The sequence below is a fragment of the Pollicipes pollicipes genome, unplaced genomic scaffold (genome assembly GCF_011947565.3).
Source record: "Pollicipes pollicipes isolate AB1234 unplaced genomic scaffold, Ppol_2.1 Scaffold_3087;HRSCAF=3621_pilon_pilon_pilon, whole genome shotgun sequence".
NCBI lineage: Eukaryota > Metazoa > Arthropoda > Thecostraca > Pollicipedomorpha > Pollicipedidae > Pollicipes > Pollicipes pollicipes.
Genome location: NW_023596225.1, coordinates 30,214,341 through 30,229,602, shown reverse-complemented (window position 1 = coordinate 30,229,602; position 15,262 = coordinate 30,214,341). Strand labels below are relative to the sequence as shown.

The window sequence follows — 15,262 nt, the reverse complement described above, 5'->3', positions numbered from 1 at the left end:
ATCCAGACGATGGCCAGATCCTCCCGGTCAAATCGAAGTCATTACCGATGCCCTGGCAGCATTACTGCTGGAGCGCTAAACTCGGTGGCTTGGTCATAGCTGTGTGTTCATTCATGCATATGTACTTGGTTAATAAAACATTTCCAAATTATGACGGGAATTGGCCCTGTGGTTGAGTAATTAGCTTGAAACAAGCTATCTCATATCGCTGATCGACCGGGTCGGCAGTCATCAATGATTCGGGCATCAAGGGGTATCATTGACTCTTTCTTGCCATCACCATATTCCAATACGGCTCGTTCTGTTTACCTAGAGAAATCGAATATAATTGATTCAGTTGCTTTACATTTGTTTTATATTTTCTGGAGCCATTTCATATTTCGAACGTATGGGGGGAACACCTCGCGTGGTATGCTCTTCTGAAGATGGGTCATCTTCCGTCGCATTAGACGCAGTTAATTGCAAGTTAACGTATCGGTCGAATTGTCCGCGAGGTGCAGTTCGTCCTCATTTCATGGGCGACATAATCTAATTCGACTGTCGACTCATCGCAATGCCGCCGCGTCGTGCTTCGGAGTGCCGTGGAGGCCTTAAATCTCGTAATCGGCCTCGGGGTGCCCTCGAGACCTTGGCTCTCGTGCTCAGCTTCTGAGTGCCCTGGAGGCCTTGACTCCTGTGCCCAGCTTGACTCTGGCACTTAAGCTCCGGAGTGCCCTCGAGACCTTGACTCTCGTGCTCAGCCTCGCTGTGCGTACTCTGCGTTCATTAGCCGCTGCCGACCGACGGACGCGTGATTACGGCCCGGTCCTGACCGGCCACTGCTGACCGACGGACTCGTGATTGCGGTCCGGTCCGGACCGGCCGCTGTCCAGACCGACGGACTCGTGATTACAGCCCGGTCCGGACCGGCCGCTGCCAACCAACGGACTCGTGATTACGGTCCGGTCCGGACCGGCCGCTGCCCAGTCTCACTCGCAGCCAAGCCGGTCCTCTGGCCAGTCACGTGACTTGAAAACTGTGTACGGAATGCCCGTCTGTTGTGAGCGTGTATCGATATTTGTACTTGGATACATGCGTTAGGTGTAGCGTGCATAATATTCCTGTAATACGGGGACGAGACTGCTATAGGTGCGCTCTGATTTTGACCATATAACCCCTTCGATCGCCCGCTTTGTATTGCATGCATGCATGCACGTTTTAAGGGCGATCCAAAGAAACAATGGCTATTAAATCACAAGCCGAAAGGTGCATGAGCAAAATCTACATGCGGACGCACTATTAACAGTCAAGGGCATAACACCCACTCACACGTGAGTCGCAGTTCCTGCCACAACGATTTTATCGGGCTACTCGCTCGCCTTCTACCGTTTTAAAGCAGGTTAGCGCTGGCTTATGGTTTCAACGCTGATATCTCTGGGACATCAGTTTCGTGGACAGCTGGGTGCGCAGCGCGGGTGTTCTCGCGCAATAGCACCTCTTACCAGGCTTAGTTATGGTCCGTGGGACAAGCAGAAGCCCGTACTGTCTGGTGGCCCGCTGACGCATCTTCCCATGTGTTCCCCTTGTCACGGAGGACGCCTGCTAATGAGGAGGCCCCCTCGATTTGGCCGAGGCTCTCTTGACGGACACGTGGGTGTACGGCACGGTACGCCGCTCGCCCACACATGCTTTTGAGTTCGCAGCTGGTTTATGTCGCCAATCGTGACCCATGTCTTACGATGCGTGTGATACGGCTTGTCCCCGTCCCCCGCCAGCTGCGGATCACAGTCTCGATGCGTGTCTCACGGAGTGCTCACCGTGTCCGCCGCCAGCTGCGGATCACAGTCTCAGTGCATGTATCACGGTGTGTTCACCATGTCCGCCGCCAGCTGCGTATCACAGTCTCGATTCGTGTCTCACGGTGTGTGCACTGTGTCCGCTGCCAGCTGCGTATCACAGTCTCGATTCGTGTCTCACGGTGTGTGCACTGTGTCCGCTGCCAGCTGCGGATCACAGTCTCAGTGCGTGTCTCACGGTGTGTTCACCGTGTCCGCCGCCAGCTGCGGATCACAGTCTCGGTGCGTGTCTCACGGTGTGTTCACCGTGTCCGCCGCCAGCTGCGGATCACAGTGCTGGACGTGAACGACCGGGATCCGGCGTTCGAGCGCGCCCTGTACGCCGTGAACGTGTCGGAGGCGGCCGAGCCGGGTGACCGGCTACTGACGGTGAGCGCCGCCGACCCGGACGGCGAGGCGCTGCTCTACTACGGACTGGAGGCGGCGCAGAGCGACCGCTCTCTCCGTCTGTTCAGCATCGACCCCATGACCGGCCAGGTCACCGTGGCCGGACGACTGGACAGGTGAGGTGATCGATTGGGTCAGTCAGGTCACCGTGGCCGGACGACTGGACAGGTGAGGTCATTGGTTTGGGTCGGTCAGGTCACCGTAGCCTGACGACTGGACAGGTGAGGTCATCGGTTGGGTCAGTCAGGTCACCGTGGCCGGACGACTGGACAGATGAAGTCATCAGTTGGGTCAGTCACGTCACCGTGGCCGAGACCGACCAGTTCACCGTGGCGCTCTTAGGCGGATAGCCAGTTAGTTATTGAATTTTGAAGGCGCGGCAACTGCACTGGTTATTTGCGCCAGGGCGGATAGCTAGGCTGAGCCGACAGGCGCTCGGGATGACTGACGTCGGTCCTGCCAGCGACACCTGTCAAATCAGGCGAGAGCCGAGGCTGGGGTCACTGCGCTGAGGTCAGTGTGAACCTGTGGGTGATCACCGAAACAATATTCTGTTCATCGTGTCTGTGCAGCTGCGAAAACGCCTGTCTCTGTTTTACCTCCTTTTTCCTGCCATTTCGGGACACCCGGGATTAAGTCTCAACGCAAAGGCGGCTCTCTCACAATGTGGTGAGGTATCTCTTTCCTGGTCGTGCTGCAACGCGACGCGTTACAACGCACACACAGAACAACGCGAGCCAGCTCCTTTTCGCTTTTTTGCAGGTTGTGTCTGACAATATGCTACCATCTTACCTCACCGCGTGAGCGCGGCCTTGAGTGCCCCCGTGTCTGTTTCTGTTGTCAGAGTGACCGCGGTGTTTGCAGTTGTGCCGTCCTACAACTTGACAACGAATTCCTCCTCCTCCCCCTCCTGACTGTATTCTGGCACGATGCCACCGTGTTCTTAACCACCCCTCATGCTGTGCTGTGCAATCGTATAACGAACTAGTATATGCTACACAACGCAAGTAGACAGCGGCTGACACGTCTCACCCGTTCGGCCGCAGGGAGACGGAGCACGAGCACGTGCTGACGGTGTCGGTGCGGGACCAGGGCACGCCGGCGCGCCGTGACTACGCCCGCCTGCTGGTGCACGTGCAGGACGAGAACGACCATCGCCCGCAGTTCCTCAGCGACCTGGTGGTGGGCCAGGTGCACGAGACGGCGCCGGTCGGCTGGCAAGTGGTCACCGTGCTGGCCACCGACCGCGACCACGGCCAGAACGCCCGCATCACCTACTCCATACTGTCAGGTAGGCCACCCCGCTGTGACGTCGCGTCTGTTGTGGTCATCCTCCACACCGTGCTGTCAGGTATGCCCACTTCCTGATGGGATGCCGTGATCAGGCCCCTGCCAAGGGACTGTTGGGCGTGCCCTGATCGCCGGCCACGTCCTCTGGGTATGCCAACTCCGCTTTAGCAGGCATGTCGTGGTCATCGGCACCATACTGCCAGGCATGTTACATCCGCACTGTCAGCTGTGTTATGGTCACCCGCTGTACGCTGTCAGGCATGCTGCCTCCGCACTGTCAGGCATAGGTACGCCCTGGTCATCCACTCCGTATTCTTAGGTTCGCTCGGCCCACACGGTCACGCATCAGGCATACGTAAACGGCTGTTAGGTATAATGTATTAATCCTGCCACCCACCTCAAACCATCAGGTATGATTTTCCATGTTGCTTGGCATACATAGGCCTCCTCTCTTATTCTGGCAGGTGTCCTCGCTCCATAATGCCGGGCATGTCTTGATCATCCTCCACGAGTGGTTCGCTTACCGTCTGATTATCGATTATCTGATGCAGCGGTGAAGTCAACTTGTTTTTGGTTCACTCTTCTCCCAACACTTCCTATCATCATGTTCCACGATAAGCCCTTGGCAGACCAACTCACATCATTACGCATGTCAAATGAAATAAGAGTCACTGGTTGAAGGTGTCATTCCTCTTGGTGTAGTACATCATCTGAAATGCGGTAAAAACAAAGCCATATGGCTTACGTTGAGGAGAGCGTAAAATGAACCAATCGGTTTCTCAACAATGCACACGCCTCGCAGACAACGCCATGTTTCGCACGTTTCATTTTCTCAGCGTCCGCTGATCGACAGTGTTCCGAACGGAGAAATGTGACACTTGAGCACTCCACAACGGGATACCAGCCCGGCTGTGCTGGCCCCAACCCACCTCATGTCTCCAGACACCTCCTGTGCAAACACCTCCCCCTCAGCTGCACCACTCCGTCGGCGAACGCGCTTCGCCGCCCACCGAGTGCTCCAGCCGATGCCGGCCTTGATGGTCGACGCCCACAAACCCGATTTACCGGCTATTTTCGAGATGCAGACGGCGCCGTTGATGTTCGCCGTGGCGATGGCCTGATGTGCGGCATAGTCGTCAGCGGGGCTGACGGAGGGGGGGGGGGGAGGGGGTGGTAGCTGATCGCATTATCCTGTCAGTGACGAATGTGAGTGCAGAAAGTGTCGCTGAGAGAAGCTCGAGATGATTCCGGACCGCTCTCGAGGATATCGTACACACGTCTAGAAAGTCTGCAGAGGGGCGGGAGGCCTCGCTCCGTTGGAGCGGCTGCTGCTTTCAGTCTTCGCCCCGTTGAAGATCCCTCTCCGTTATTTTGACGGTTCTTACCCGCTCCGTTAACAGACTTCTCTGTTGAAGGCAGGTCTCCGTTTCATCGGTATGTCTCTGGGCTCCATGGGTACTTTTTATATTTGCTGACGGCCGTCCCCGACCCGGGTGAACGATCTCTCTCGCCCCGCGGAGTCACCAGCGTCGGGGTCAGACGACGAGCCGAGCCGGTCGACCGGCTGCTGACCTGACAGCAGTGTTCGCTGGACCTGAACAGGGCTGCACGGACCTCATGGTCCCTCGTGGATCCGAGCAGGCGACGGTCGCCTCTCGCTCAGGGGGTGGTCGAGGTCTCGCGCCGACCGGCAGCGAAGCTGAGGCTGTCGTGCTCCTTTGTGATCCCGAAGACCCGGCGCTCACCGTCCAGCTGCGCAACAGCCGATGGACGGCCGCCTCTTCCGCCGCGTCACTTGGCGCGCGCCGGCCTCGCGCTCCGGGACCATTTTCGACACACCTAACAGCCTGCGGCGCCAGCGATGGCGTCATGTGTTGGCTTTGCAAGTGCCACTTACCCGGCACGACCGGCCACGGTTGACATTTTGTCACGAGGACACTAATCCGATCAGGGTCGCGCGGCGTGCTATTGGAAAATGGAGCGTTGGAAAGTTAGCGCCCGCCTCTGCTAACACATTGGCGCGCTGAACGATGGACCGATTCAATTACCCAATTGTGTGGCAGTGCCTGAAAATGAGAGTCTGGCGACATTTGAGGCATTGCAGTTTTCGGCTCGGCTTGCTTTAACTTGCCGCGGCTCAGTACGTGGTCAGGGAGACCAGTTCGGATGAACACAAACAGGCACGCGGCCTATTGGCATCGGTCTAGTCGGGGTCCTCTTTCACGCTTATGTGACTCACTAGAATGTTGCTGGCATGGAAACTTCCTTGAGTTGGAAATGTTTTGTGTTCGGTCACGGATACGCGACTAAAATTAGTAAGTGCAAAAGCGATCAGCTGGCGAAACTACTGTGGAACAGCAATCGAGTGGGCTCTCTCGAACACCTTCGATTTCTGGCGTTTCGGTCAGCACCAGGTCGGGGATTGGCGAGCTCGGGGAACAGCATGTATAGTCCACAGTTGTTGGCTCGGCGCGAACGGATGGACCGGACTCTTAAGTCATCATACTCAGATCATTTTCTCAAAAAGGGTCATTTGCAGTGGGCCGTGAAGTGGCCCGGGTGCGTCACGCCAGAATGGTTGATCCCGTCGTTTTGGTTGTACTTGCATTCCCCATGTGTGGCAGAGTGTAGCGACAGGGCCAGACCACTGGCGGAGAAGTGGACATTGGTATTCAGCCTGCCTCTTTGCTGCTGCAGCGAGAACCGTTTTAGATGCAGTACAAGGATGCGTGCAAACCTCCGAATCCGGAAGTCTTTGGACCACTTCTGGCATTCCTGGCACATGGAGCACGTCGGCTTTTCCTCTCAGTCAAGCCCTCCTCCTTGGGGAAAAGGTCAAACAAAATCCTGTGATCGCACCGGACCCGCTATGGCGATAAGTCAGGTCAGGTCAGATCTCAGGTCCCAGAACGGGTCGAACGTTGTGGACACGTGGTCACAGGCTGTGCGCGGCAGCGTGGACCTGAGCGGTCTGATGGACAGGTCAATGGACTTGAAATTTTCCAGGAACACGGAACGCTCCCAGGCCTCCAGTTTGGCTGGCACTGAGGGTGTCATTAATGGCGGTGGTTATGGGTTTGGGTGGTTGCTGATGCAGTTAACGTCCTTATGCAAGTGCTCCAGCAGGTATTTGAGGAATGCCTGTTGTCGATAGCGTATGAATCGCGCCGCGAGCTTCTGGAACTGTGCCTTCAATGAGGAGGTGGTCAGCGCCCGGTCAACCTCATCTGAGCTCTTCCACAGAGTTTGCATCAGTGTGGCAAGTTCCTTTATGAATGCGCTCTCCATGGCGGTGATGGTTATGTTGACGTTTCTCGAGTACTCGTCCCGCAGGATGGAGTGACGCGGGATGGACACGCAGGACATGGAGACTAGTCTGGCTGAAGCTGCGCTCGCGGTTGGGGTGCTCTCCGCTTTGTAGGACGGCGAGAGCAAACCATTGCGGACACCGCCAACCGGACAGGTCCGGCGAAGTGGTAAACCAAGGAGCATCGAGGGCTGGACTGGACTAGTGAATCCGTGATGGGTGGAACACGGTGTTGGTGTTGGCTGATGGGAGAAGCTCGTAGGACTGTCTGTTTAGATGTACTGGCGGAAGTGGGCGCCGAACTGCTAAGGTATGTATGGGCGTGTTGCCCTAGCGGGAATGAGTGGTAGGATCACCGGGTGAGACTACGATCACATGAACTGGTGAGGCTGGTTGGCGGGATCAACCACTGGGATTGGACAGCGAGATGAACCCGTGAGACTTGGTGCTGGTATGAAATGGTTGGTGTAGGTGGGAGGTACTAGTGTGGTAAGCACCGTCACCATCATCACCACCGTCATACTTACAGCTCATGCATGAGTGGTATAGCTCTTCGTTCTTTCGCATCCGGAGCTTTGATCACAAACGCATGATTAACCGGAGAACAGTGAACACTCGCGCGCACGCACACGCGTATGCGCACATTGACATCCACGCACGCACACCCACACGCGTGCACGCACACCCACGCACGCACACCCACACGTGCACATTTTCCTCGCACCCGATCTCTGACGGGTAGCGTACCCGTCCAATCCAATCCGAAAGTATTAACGCGTTCGTCTACCCTAATCTCTTCCGTATAAACCCGTGGCGTATCCGCGCGATAGGTGGTACTTCAGGGAAGCAGACATGATAGCCCGCCAGTGTGGCGGGCTGGCGTCTACCGGCGCCGTGCAAGGGGGTCGCTGGCTCTTCTGCTCTGCCTGGGCCGAAGGCGTTATCTCGGGAACCTCTTCTGTCAGTCGCCGGTAGCAAGGTTTGAGGCAGTCCATGAGTGCTGGAAGCATGGCACGTGCCTGAATGCCGATCACGGAATGGGACCGGTACTGCTGCCTTCCAGCTTGTCTCAGGAAGGGGCTGGTACTGCTGCCTTCCAGCCGATCTCGGGATGGGGCCGGTACTGCTGTCTGCCAGCCGATCCCGAGATGGGGCCGGTACTGCTGCCTTCCAGCCGATCTCGAGATGGGGCCGTTACTGCTGCCTTCCCAACGATCACGAGGTGGGGCTGGTACTGTTGTCTTCCGGCTGATCTCGAGATGGGGCCGGTACTGTTGTCTTCTGGCCGATCTCGAGATGGGGCCGGTACTGTTGTCTTCCGGCCGATCTCGAGATGGGGCCGTTACTGCTGCCTTCCCAACGATCACGAGGTGGGGCTGGTACTGTTGTCTTCCGGCCGATCTCGAGATGGGGCCGGTACTGTTGCCTTCCGGCCGATCTCGAGATGGGGCCGGTACTGTTGTCTTCCGGCCGATCTCGAGATGGGGCCGGTACTGTTGTCTTCCGACCGATCTCGAGATGGGGCCGGTACCGTTGTCTTCCGGCCGATCTCGAGATGGGGCCGGTACTGTTGTCTTCCGGCCGATCTCGAGATGGGCCGGTACTGTTGTCTTCCGGCCGATCTCGAGATGGGACCGGTACTGCTGTCTTCCAGCGGATCTCGAGATGGGGCTGGTACTGCTGTCTTCCAGCGGATCTCGAGATGGGGCCGGTACTGCTGTCTTCCGGCCGATCACGAATTGGGGCTGATACTGCTGCGTTCCAGCCGCAGCGCTCGTCGGAAGCTTTATATTGATAGTTCATTAGTTAATTATTTTTAGCATAAGCGAAGGTTAGAGGAAAAACAACGGACAAATGTTCCAATGTTGACGCCAGTGCTATCGCTCATACCTTTTGCGCTTTCCTCACATTTTCCTCGCATCTTTGCCAAGTAACGTATGTTGTCAACAGCCAAGAAGTGCAGCAGTTAAGTGGACCACCCCATTTCATTATTTTTCTGATTTACCTCACTTAGTGGGTGTGGTTGTCAACAGCATGTTACTGCAGAGGTGAAACCAACTTTGTTTCTCTTCATTGCGGAAATTTGGCTCGCTGTTTCGTTGGTTTATTGGCGGTCGTAAATTTTCCGCCGCCTGCGAAATTTAGCTTGCTGCCGCCTCGGTGCTGTTTTAATGCGATGCATCAATCCTGTCGTTCTCTTGTTTTTAACGGCGTCGCGTTCAGCCACCCGCCCCCAATGTGCATCAGTAAAGTGGATCTGTCGAACAAATACCGCGGCTCATCAATTCCCATCACGGCCGATGCTCATCTACAGAGCTGTGATGAAGATGAAGCGGTCCTGTTGATAGTTCATTAGAGGCAGATAATTGACCTGTGGAACTCTGACTTTGCTGTAGTTCAAGGCTGCAGTGAAAGCGTCTTACTCGTTTGGCCAACAGGCGTTTACTATGATTGGTTCCAATACATTTGCTCAACGGTAACAAAAGAAAAGAAAAACAAAAATACAACTTGATTGCATACCGGAGCAATTAAGCGATCTTTTGTAGTTGTTCCCCGTGTTTTCACTGTCGGTCTTGCGGTTCGGCTTAGAGACATCGTCCTACAATGCCGCCAGCCTTGCCTGTCCCTGCTTATGTAAGCTCCATACTTAACCCATTTCGGTTTCTGCGCGTACATTATGCGTGTGTTATCCTATCGCCATGCCAGGTTGTGCATCCCTGCCCGCCTCCGTCCTGGTCTCCGTGTGGTATGGTGCACTCCGCTAACACCTGACGTCTACGTCCGCCGCCGCCAGGTAACGTGGACAACGCGTTCGCGGTGGACCCGGTGCTGGGCACCATCTCGGTGGCCACCGGGCTGGACCAGCGGCGCGCCAGCGAGTACATCCTAACGGTGCGCGCCAGCGACGCCGGCCGGCCGCCGCTGCACGGCGACGTCCACGTCAACGTGCTCGTCACGCTGCCCGACAACGCGCCGCCCCGCTTCGAGAAGGTCAGTGCGCATCGCCCCGCTTCGAGCAGGTCAGCGCTCACCGCCCCGCTTCGAGGGGGCCATGCGTACCACCCCGCTTCGAGAAGGTCAGTGCGCATCGCTCCGCTTCGAGGTCAGTGCGCACCGCCCCGCTTCGAGAAGGCCAGTGCGCACCGCCCCACTTCGAGAAGGTCAGTGCGCACCGACCCGCTTCGAGAAGGTCTGTGCGCACCGCCCCGCTTCGAGAAGGTCAGTGCGCACCGCCCCGCTTCGAGCAGGTCAGTGCGCACCGCCCCGCTTCGAGAAGCACTGCGCACCGCCCGGCTTCGAGAAGGTCTGTGCGCACCGCATGGCACTACGGCGGACAGCAGTTAAGGGTAGACCGCGGTTTTGTGGTCAGTGAGATGTCATGCTTGAGGAGGTGTTTTGAGTTTGCCCTAGCTTTAGTAGCCGGTAATTGATTAATGTTACATGTCATCAGAGCTGGCAAAGGCTGATGATTGTGCATTTTATCAGATTTCGTGACCGAGTTAACTAAGGATTTCATTACAGCTGTGATAACTTGTGGTCGTTTTTGTGATTAGTTGCTGTTAAATTCCCTCGAATTCGATCTAGGCTGCAGGCTTACCACAGATTGGAATTTTCACTTGTGTGGCAAAGGTCTGCAAAAAAAAATCGTTTAGGTACAGCAATATGAAGGCTTACAAAATACTAGAGTTAAAAATCGCACGGTCAAAGTCTGCAAACCTTTTCTTAAGATGCTTTTTATTTCAGTGAAGTGATGTGTCACCGAACAAATTATGCATGAGTTCGTTTTGCCTAATTACATACGCTATGGAATGCTATCTCGATTTCTAGTTGACACAAATGCTACCGCAAACATCCTTTTGTTGAACGTTCTGGCGTTCTCAACCAGCTAGCTCCTAGCGAGCTCCGCACTTTTCTCGGGCTGATTAACGGTTTCTCGCTGGCCGAACGTGAAACGAACAATGAACGTCGTCGCCGGGCATGAGAAGCCTTTTACGAGCCAAGTGCGGCCGACGGTCAGGCCGATTGTTAATCGATGCTCAAATTGCCGCATTACTGGCCTCTCAAGGTCTGTCAGGAGCCGCGAGCTGCGCCGCGCCCATCCCCGCCAGTCGGCCCCCTCTTACCCGGGGTGACTCCGCGCAGCTGTCGACGGCGGTGAGAGGCGCCGCGGCCCATCCCCGCCAGTCGGCCCCTCTCACCCGGGGTGACTCCACGCGGCTGTCGACGGCGGTGAGAGGCGCCGCGGCCCATCCCCGCGAGTCGTCCCCTCTCACCCGGGGGTGACTCCGTGTGGCTGTCGGCGGCGATGAGAGGTGCCGTGGCCCATCCCCGCCTGTCGGCCCCCTCTCACCCGGGGTGACTCTGCGCGGGTCGTCGGTGGCGGTGAGAGGCGCCGTGCCCATCCCCGCTAGTCGGCCCCCTCTCACCCGGGGTGACTCCGCGCGGGCTGTCGGCGGCGGTGAGAGGTGCCGCGGCCCATCCCTACCAGTCGGCCCCTCTCACCCGGGGTGACTCTGCGCGGTCGTCGGTGGCGGTGAGAGGCGCCGCACCCATCCCCGCCAGTCGGCCCCTCTCACCCGGGGCTGACTCCGCGCGATCGTGGTGGCGGCAAGGGACGAGTGTGGATCAGGAACAGTGTTTTTTTTTATCGTATTTCGTCGCGAGGACCAAGTGAGAGCCAGCGCGTGCAGTGTACTCTTTGACAGCGCAAGTGGTCCCTTGGAGGGTTGCAGTGTTCTTCCCCTGTTGGGCTCAAACAACGGGCTCACGTGGTACTGGATCGCGCTTCGAGTGGAAGGATATGCTTTCAGCTTTTTCCATGGAAATCTGTCACTTTGAGAACGGATAAAGGCATGATATGTTGCGCTGAATAGACAAATCACCTGGCTGTCGGTCATACTAATCGAAATCGGCTTGTCCGTGGCCGTGACCGAACCAGCCGTCGTGTGCGATTTCCCCTGACGGATATTTCAGCATTCGCGAGGCCATACCAAAATGCGTAAGGGGAGTCTATCTTAGCAAGACTCTTGAAATAGTCGGCGATGGGCAGAGACCAGAGCTTGCTTGCAAGTAGCTACTCCAGAGTTGCTATCGTTATTTCTTTACGGCCCACGTCGCTTGCGGCGGAGAATATTCACCACCGTACAGATGCCGCAGCTGTTGCTCAGACGCGCGCGGCGGAGCTTGTGCATATTTGGGAACTATTTGACTGTGATGTGAATATGGGAGCGACGGAAGCTCAACTGGTTTGAGCTTTCAGTCCAACCCTATCCACTGCGAATGATCAACATGGAGTAATGCAGCGAAGAAATGCAGAACAATTTCGACGTGAAACGTTAAAGAGTAACGCGCTGCTCCCGAGCATGTCCTCTTTTCGTTATTGGCTGGCTCCCTGGGAACAACCCCTATAAACTTCGATAAACTTAAATGAATGGTGGTACGCTGTTGACCTGTCGTCACTGAACATGGCTAATTTCTGACGTGTTAAATTATGTAAGGAATATTCTGACCAGATGGCTTTTGAATCCACTGGTATTCCCGGTGAAAAATACAATGGAAACCGTACGCACGCGCATAGTATGGACGCCGCGGACGGCTTCCGAAGTCAGTTTTAAAGCCACGTCCGCAGTCTGCCGCCTGCTGCGCCGAGTTGGCCGTCGGGAGACAGAGCGCCGTAATCGCAGCGAGCTGAATGGTCCGCGATCTGTTCGTCTTCTGCGGCTGACATTTTTATCCGCCGGTGCCGGGCGACGGGCCTTCTGACAGGCCAGGAAGTTATCAGAAACTTCGTTTGTAAATCTAATCTTCAAGGGGGAAGTTTTTCAGCTCGAAGACTTCCCTGTTTCCGTTCGCAAGATCAATAGGCCATCTGATGCCGCATTGGCAGAGACTGTTTTCAGCTATGGGGAACAATGCGTCGGCGTCCACGGCGCTGACTATAGGATGAAAGGAGCTCTGGCCAAGGAGAGTGGGATGAAAGGATGGCGAGGATGGAAAAAGATCCTCCAGACGAAAGCCCCTGCAGGCTACATTGGACGTCATCTGCAGAGCTCATTGGCTTTGTGTGCACGGCTCAGATAGCTGCGTCGGCCACTAGCGTATCTGAAATGCCTTCTCACGTTATGGACCGTAGCCGGCCGAGTGCGGTGCTGAGGTGGAGGACTGCAGAACTCCGGGCGCTGGCGTGTTGTCCGTGTCCACTGCTGCAGGCAGAGTACGGCGCTGAGGTGGAGGACTACAGAATCCCGGGCGCTGACGTGTTGTCCGTGTCCACCGCTGCAGGCAGAGTACGGCGATGAGGTGGAGGAGGACAGGCCCCAGGGCTCCCACGTGCTGGACGTGGTGGCCCACTGCCGGACTTCAGTGACCTACCGTCTGGTGGGAGGCAATGAGGACGGCTCGTTCCTGCTGAACCCTGGCGCCGGGGTGCTCACCGTCAGCGAGAGACTCGACTACGAGCGCCGCACCTGGTACAACCTGTCCATACAAGCCGTCAGCATGGTGAGAGTTCGCGTGACTGCGAGCGCCGCACCTGGTACAACCTGTCCATACAAGCCGTCAGCATGGTGAGAGTTTGCGTGACTACGAGCGCCGCACCTGGTACAACCTGTCCGTACAGGCCGTCAGCATGGTGAGAACTTCGTTGGCGGTTTTGGAATTCCAAGTCCCAACGCTCGTTGGCGCTCAGTTCACTGGACGGATAGGCGGGCGGAACTTACCAGACGTGCCAATGATGCTGTCAAGTGCGTGGGTTAGCTTTGGTGACCGACACCGTACATTGATATCCTGATGACTTTTAAATGGCATTTGCTGCCCCATTTGTAGGAACATGAACTCCACACTGTATCAAGTTGTGTTATTTCCACAAACGGGTGAAGCACCCTAATCGTGTGCCGTTACTCAGTGGCCTCCAACGCACATCTCACTCGTGACCATCTCCTCTGTCGGATGAGGTGGCCCACACGAGCGGCATTATAACCAGAGGTCTGATCCCGTCTGACCTGTGTGCCGTCCCCTCCAGGTGGGCGAGGTGGCCCACATGAACGTCATCATACCATAACCTCTAACTGACCCCGGCTGACCTGTGTACCGTCCCCTCCACACGAGCGTCATCATACCCTGACCTCTAACTGACCCCGGCTGACCTGCGTACCGTCCCCTCCACACGAGCGTCATCATACCCTGACCCCTACTGACCCCGGCTGACCTGCGTGCCGTTCCCTCCACACGAGCGTCATCATACCCTGACCCCTACTGACCCCGGCTGACCTGTGTGCCGTCCCTTCCAGGTGGGCGAGGTGGCCCACACGAGCGTCATCAAACCCTGACCTCTGACTGACCCCGGCTGACCTGTGTACCGTCCCCTCCACACGAGCGTCATCATACCCTGACCTCTAACTGACCCCGGCTGACCTGTGTGCCGTCCCCTCCAGGTGGGCGAGGTGGCCCACACGAGCGTCATCGTGCACGTGCTGGACGTGAACGACAACCGTCCGCGGCTGGCGCGGCCACGTTACGCCGGCCGGGTGCGCGAGTCGGCGCCGGTCGGCTCGGCCGTGCTGGCCGACGACGGCCGGCCGCTGGTGGTGGCCGCTGTTGACCTGGACGACAACAGCAACGGCCGGCTGCTGTTCAACATCGTGGAGACGGCCGCCCGCCAGTTCCTGCAGATCGACCCCCGACTCCGGTGAGAGTGGCCGGAGTGTGCCGGCGGTGCGAGGCAACTGAACACTGTCGCGGCTCATGTGCTGGTTTGGAGTCGTTGTCCGGCCTCGGGCTGTACCGGCTCCGTCCGCTAACGCGTGTGCTGCACAGGTGCCCTGAGGACCGCCGGCGCGCTGGACCACGAGAGCCGGTCCCAGCTGGAGTTCACGGTGGACGTCTGGGACCGCGGTCAGCCCCCGTCTGCAGGCGGCCAGGCCGGCCCGCGTCACCGTCGCCGTGTTCGACGTCAACGATGAGCCGCCCCGCTTCGCGCACGCGCAGTACAACTTCACCGTGCTGACGCCCAGCTACGACGGCGTGGAGGTCGGCACCGTGCAGGCCTCCGACCCGGACACGCAGAACATCAGGTAACAATGCAGGCCTCCGGCCCGGATATGCAGAACATTGGGTAACAGTGCAGGCCTCCGACCTGGACACGCCGCAGAACACTAGGTAACAGTGCAGGCCTCCGACCCGAACACGCAGAACATCAGGTAACAGTGCAGGCCTCCGACTCGGACACGCAGAGCATCAGGTAACAGCGCAGGCCTCCGACCTGGACACGCCGCAGAACACTAGGTAACAGGGCAGGCCTCCGACCCGGACACGCAGAGCATCAGGAAACAGTGCAGGCCTCCGACCCGGACACGCAGAGCATCAGGTAACAGTGCAGGCCTCTGACCCGGACATGCAGAGCATCAGGGAACAGTGCAGGCCTCCGACCCGGACACGCAGAGCA

General features: G+C 57.2%; 1 protein-coding gene across 1 annotated transcript in view; it reads left to right on the top strand.

Moving 5' to 3' along the window:
- The window catches only part of LOC119090026 (protocadherin Fat 1-like), an 18,462-nt gene extending 3,567 nt beyond the window's left edge, over nucleotides 1-14,895 (top strand). The window contains exons 2-9 of the mRNA XM_037212823.1: nucleotides 2,097-2,338; nucleotides 3,269-3,513; nucleotides 9,614-9,810; nucleotides 13,029-13,046; nucleotides 13,102-13,320; nucleotides 14,253-14,331; nucleotides 14,635-14,699; nucleotides 14,731-14,895. Coding sequence (XP_037068718.1) covers nucleotides 2,097-2,338; nucleotides 3,269-3,513; nucleotides 9,614-9,810; nucleotides 13,029-13,046; nucleotides 13,102-13,320; nucleotides 14,253-14,331; nucleotides 14,635-14,699; nucleotides 14,731-14,895 — 1,230 coding nt within the window. The remainder of the gene's footprint in view (nucleotides 1-2,096; nucleotides 2,339-3,268; nucleotides 3,514-9,613; nucleotides 9,811-13,028; nucleotides 13,047-13,101; nucleotides 13,321-14,252; nucleotides 14,332-14,634; nucleotides 14,700-14,730) is intronic.
- Nucleotides 14,896-15,262: the final 367 nt, after the last annotated feature.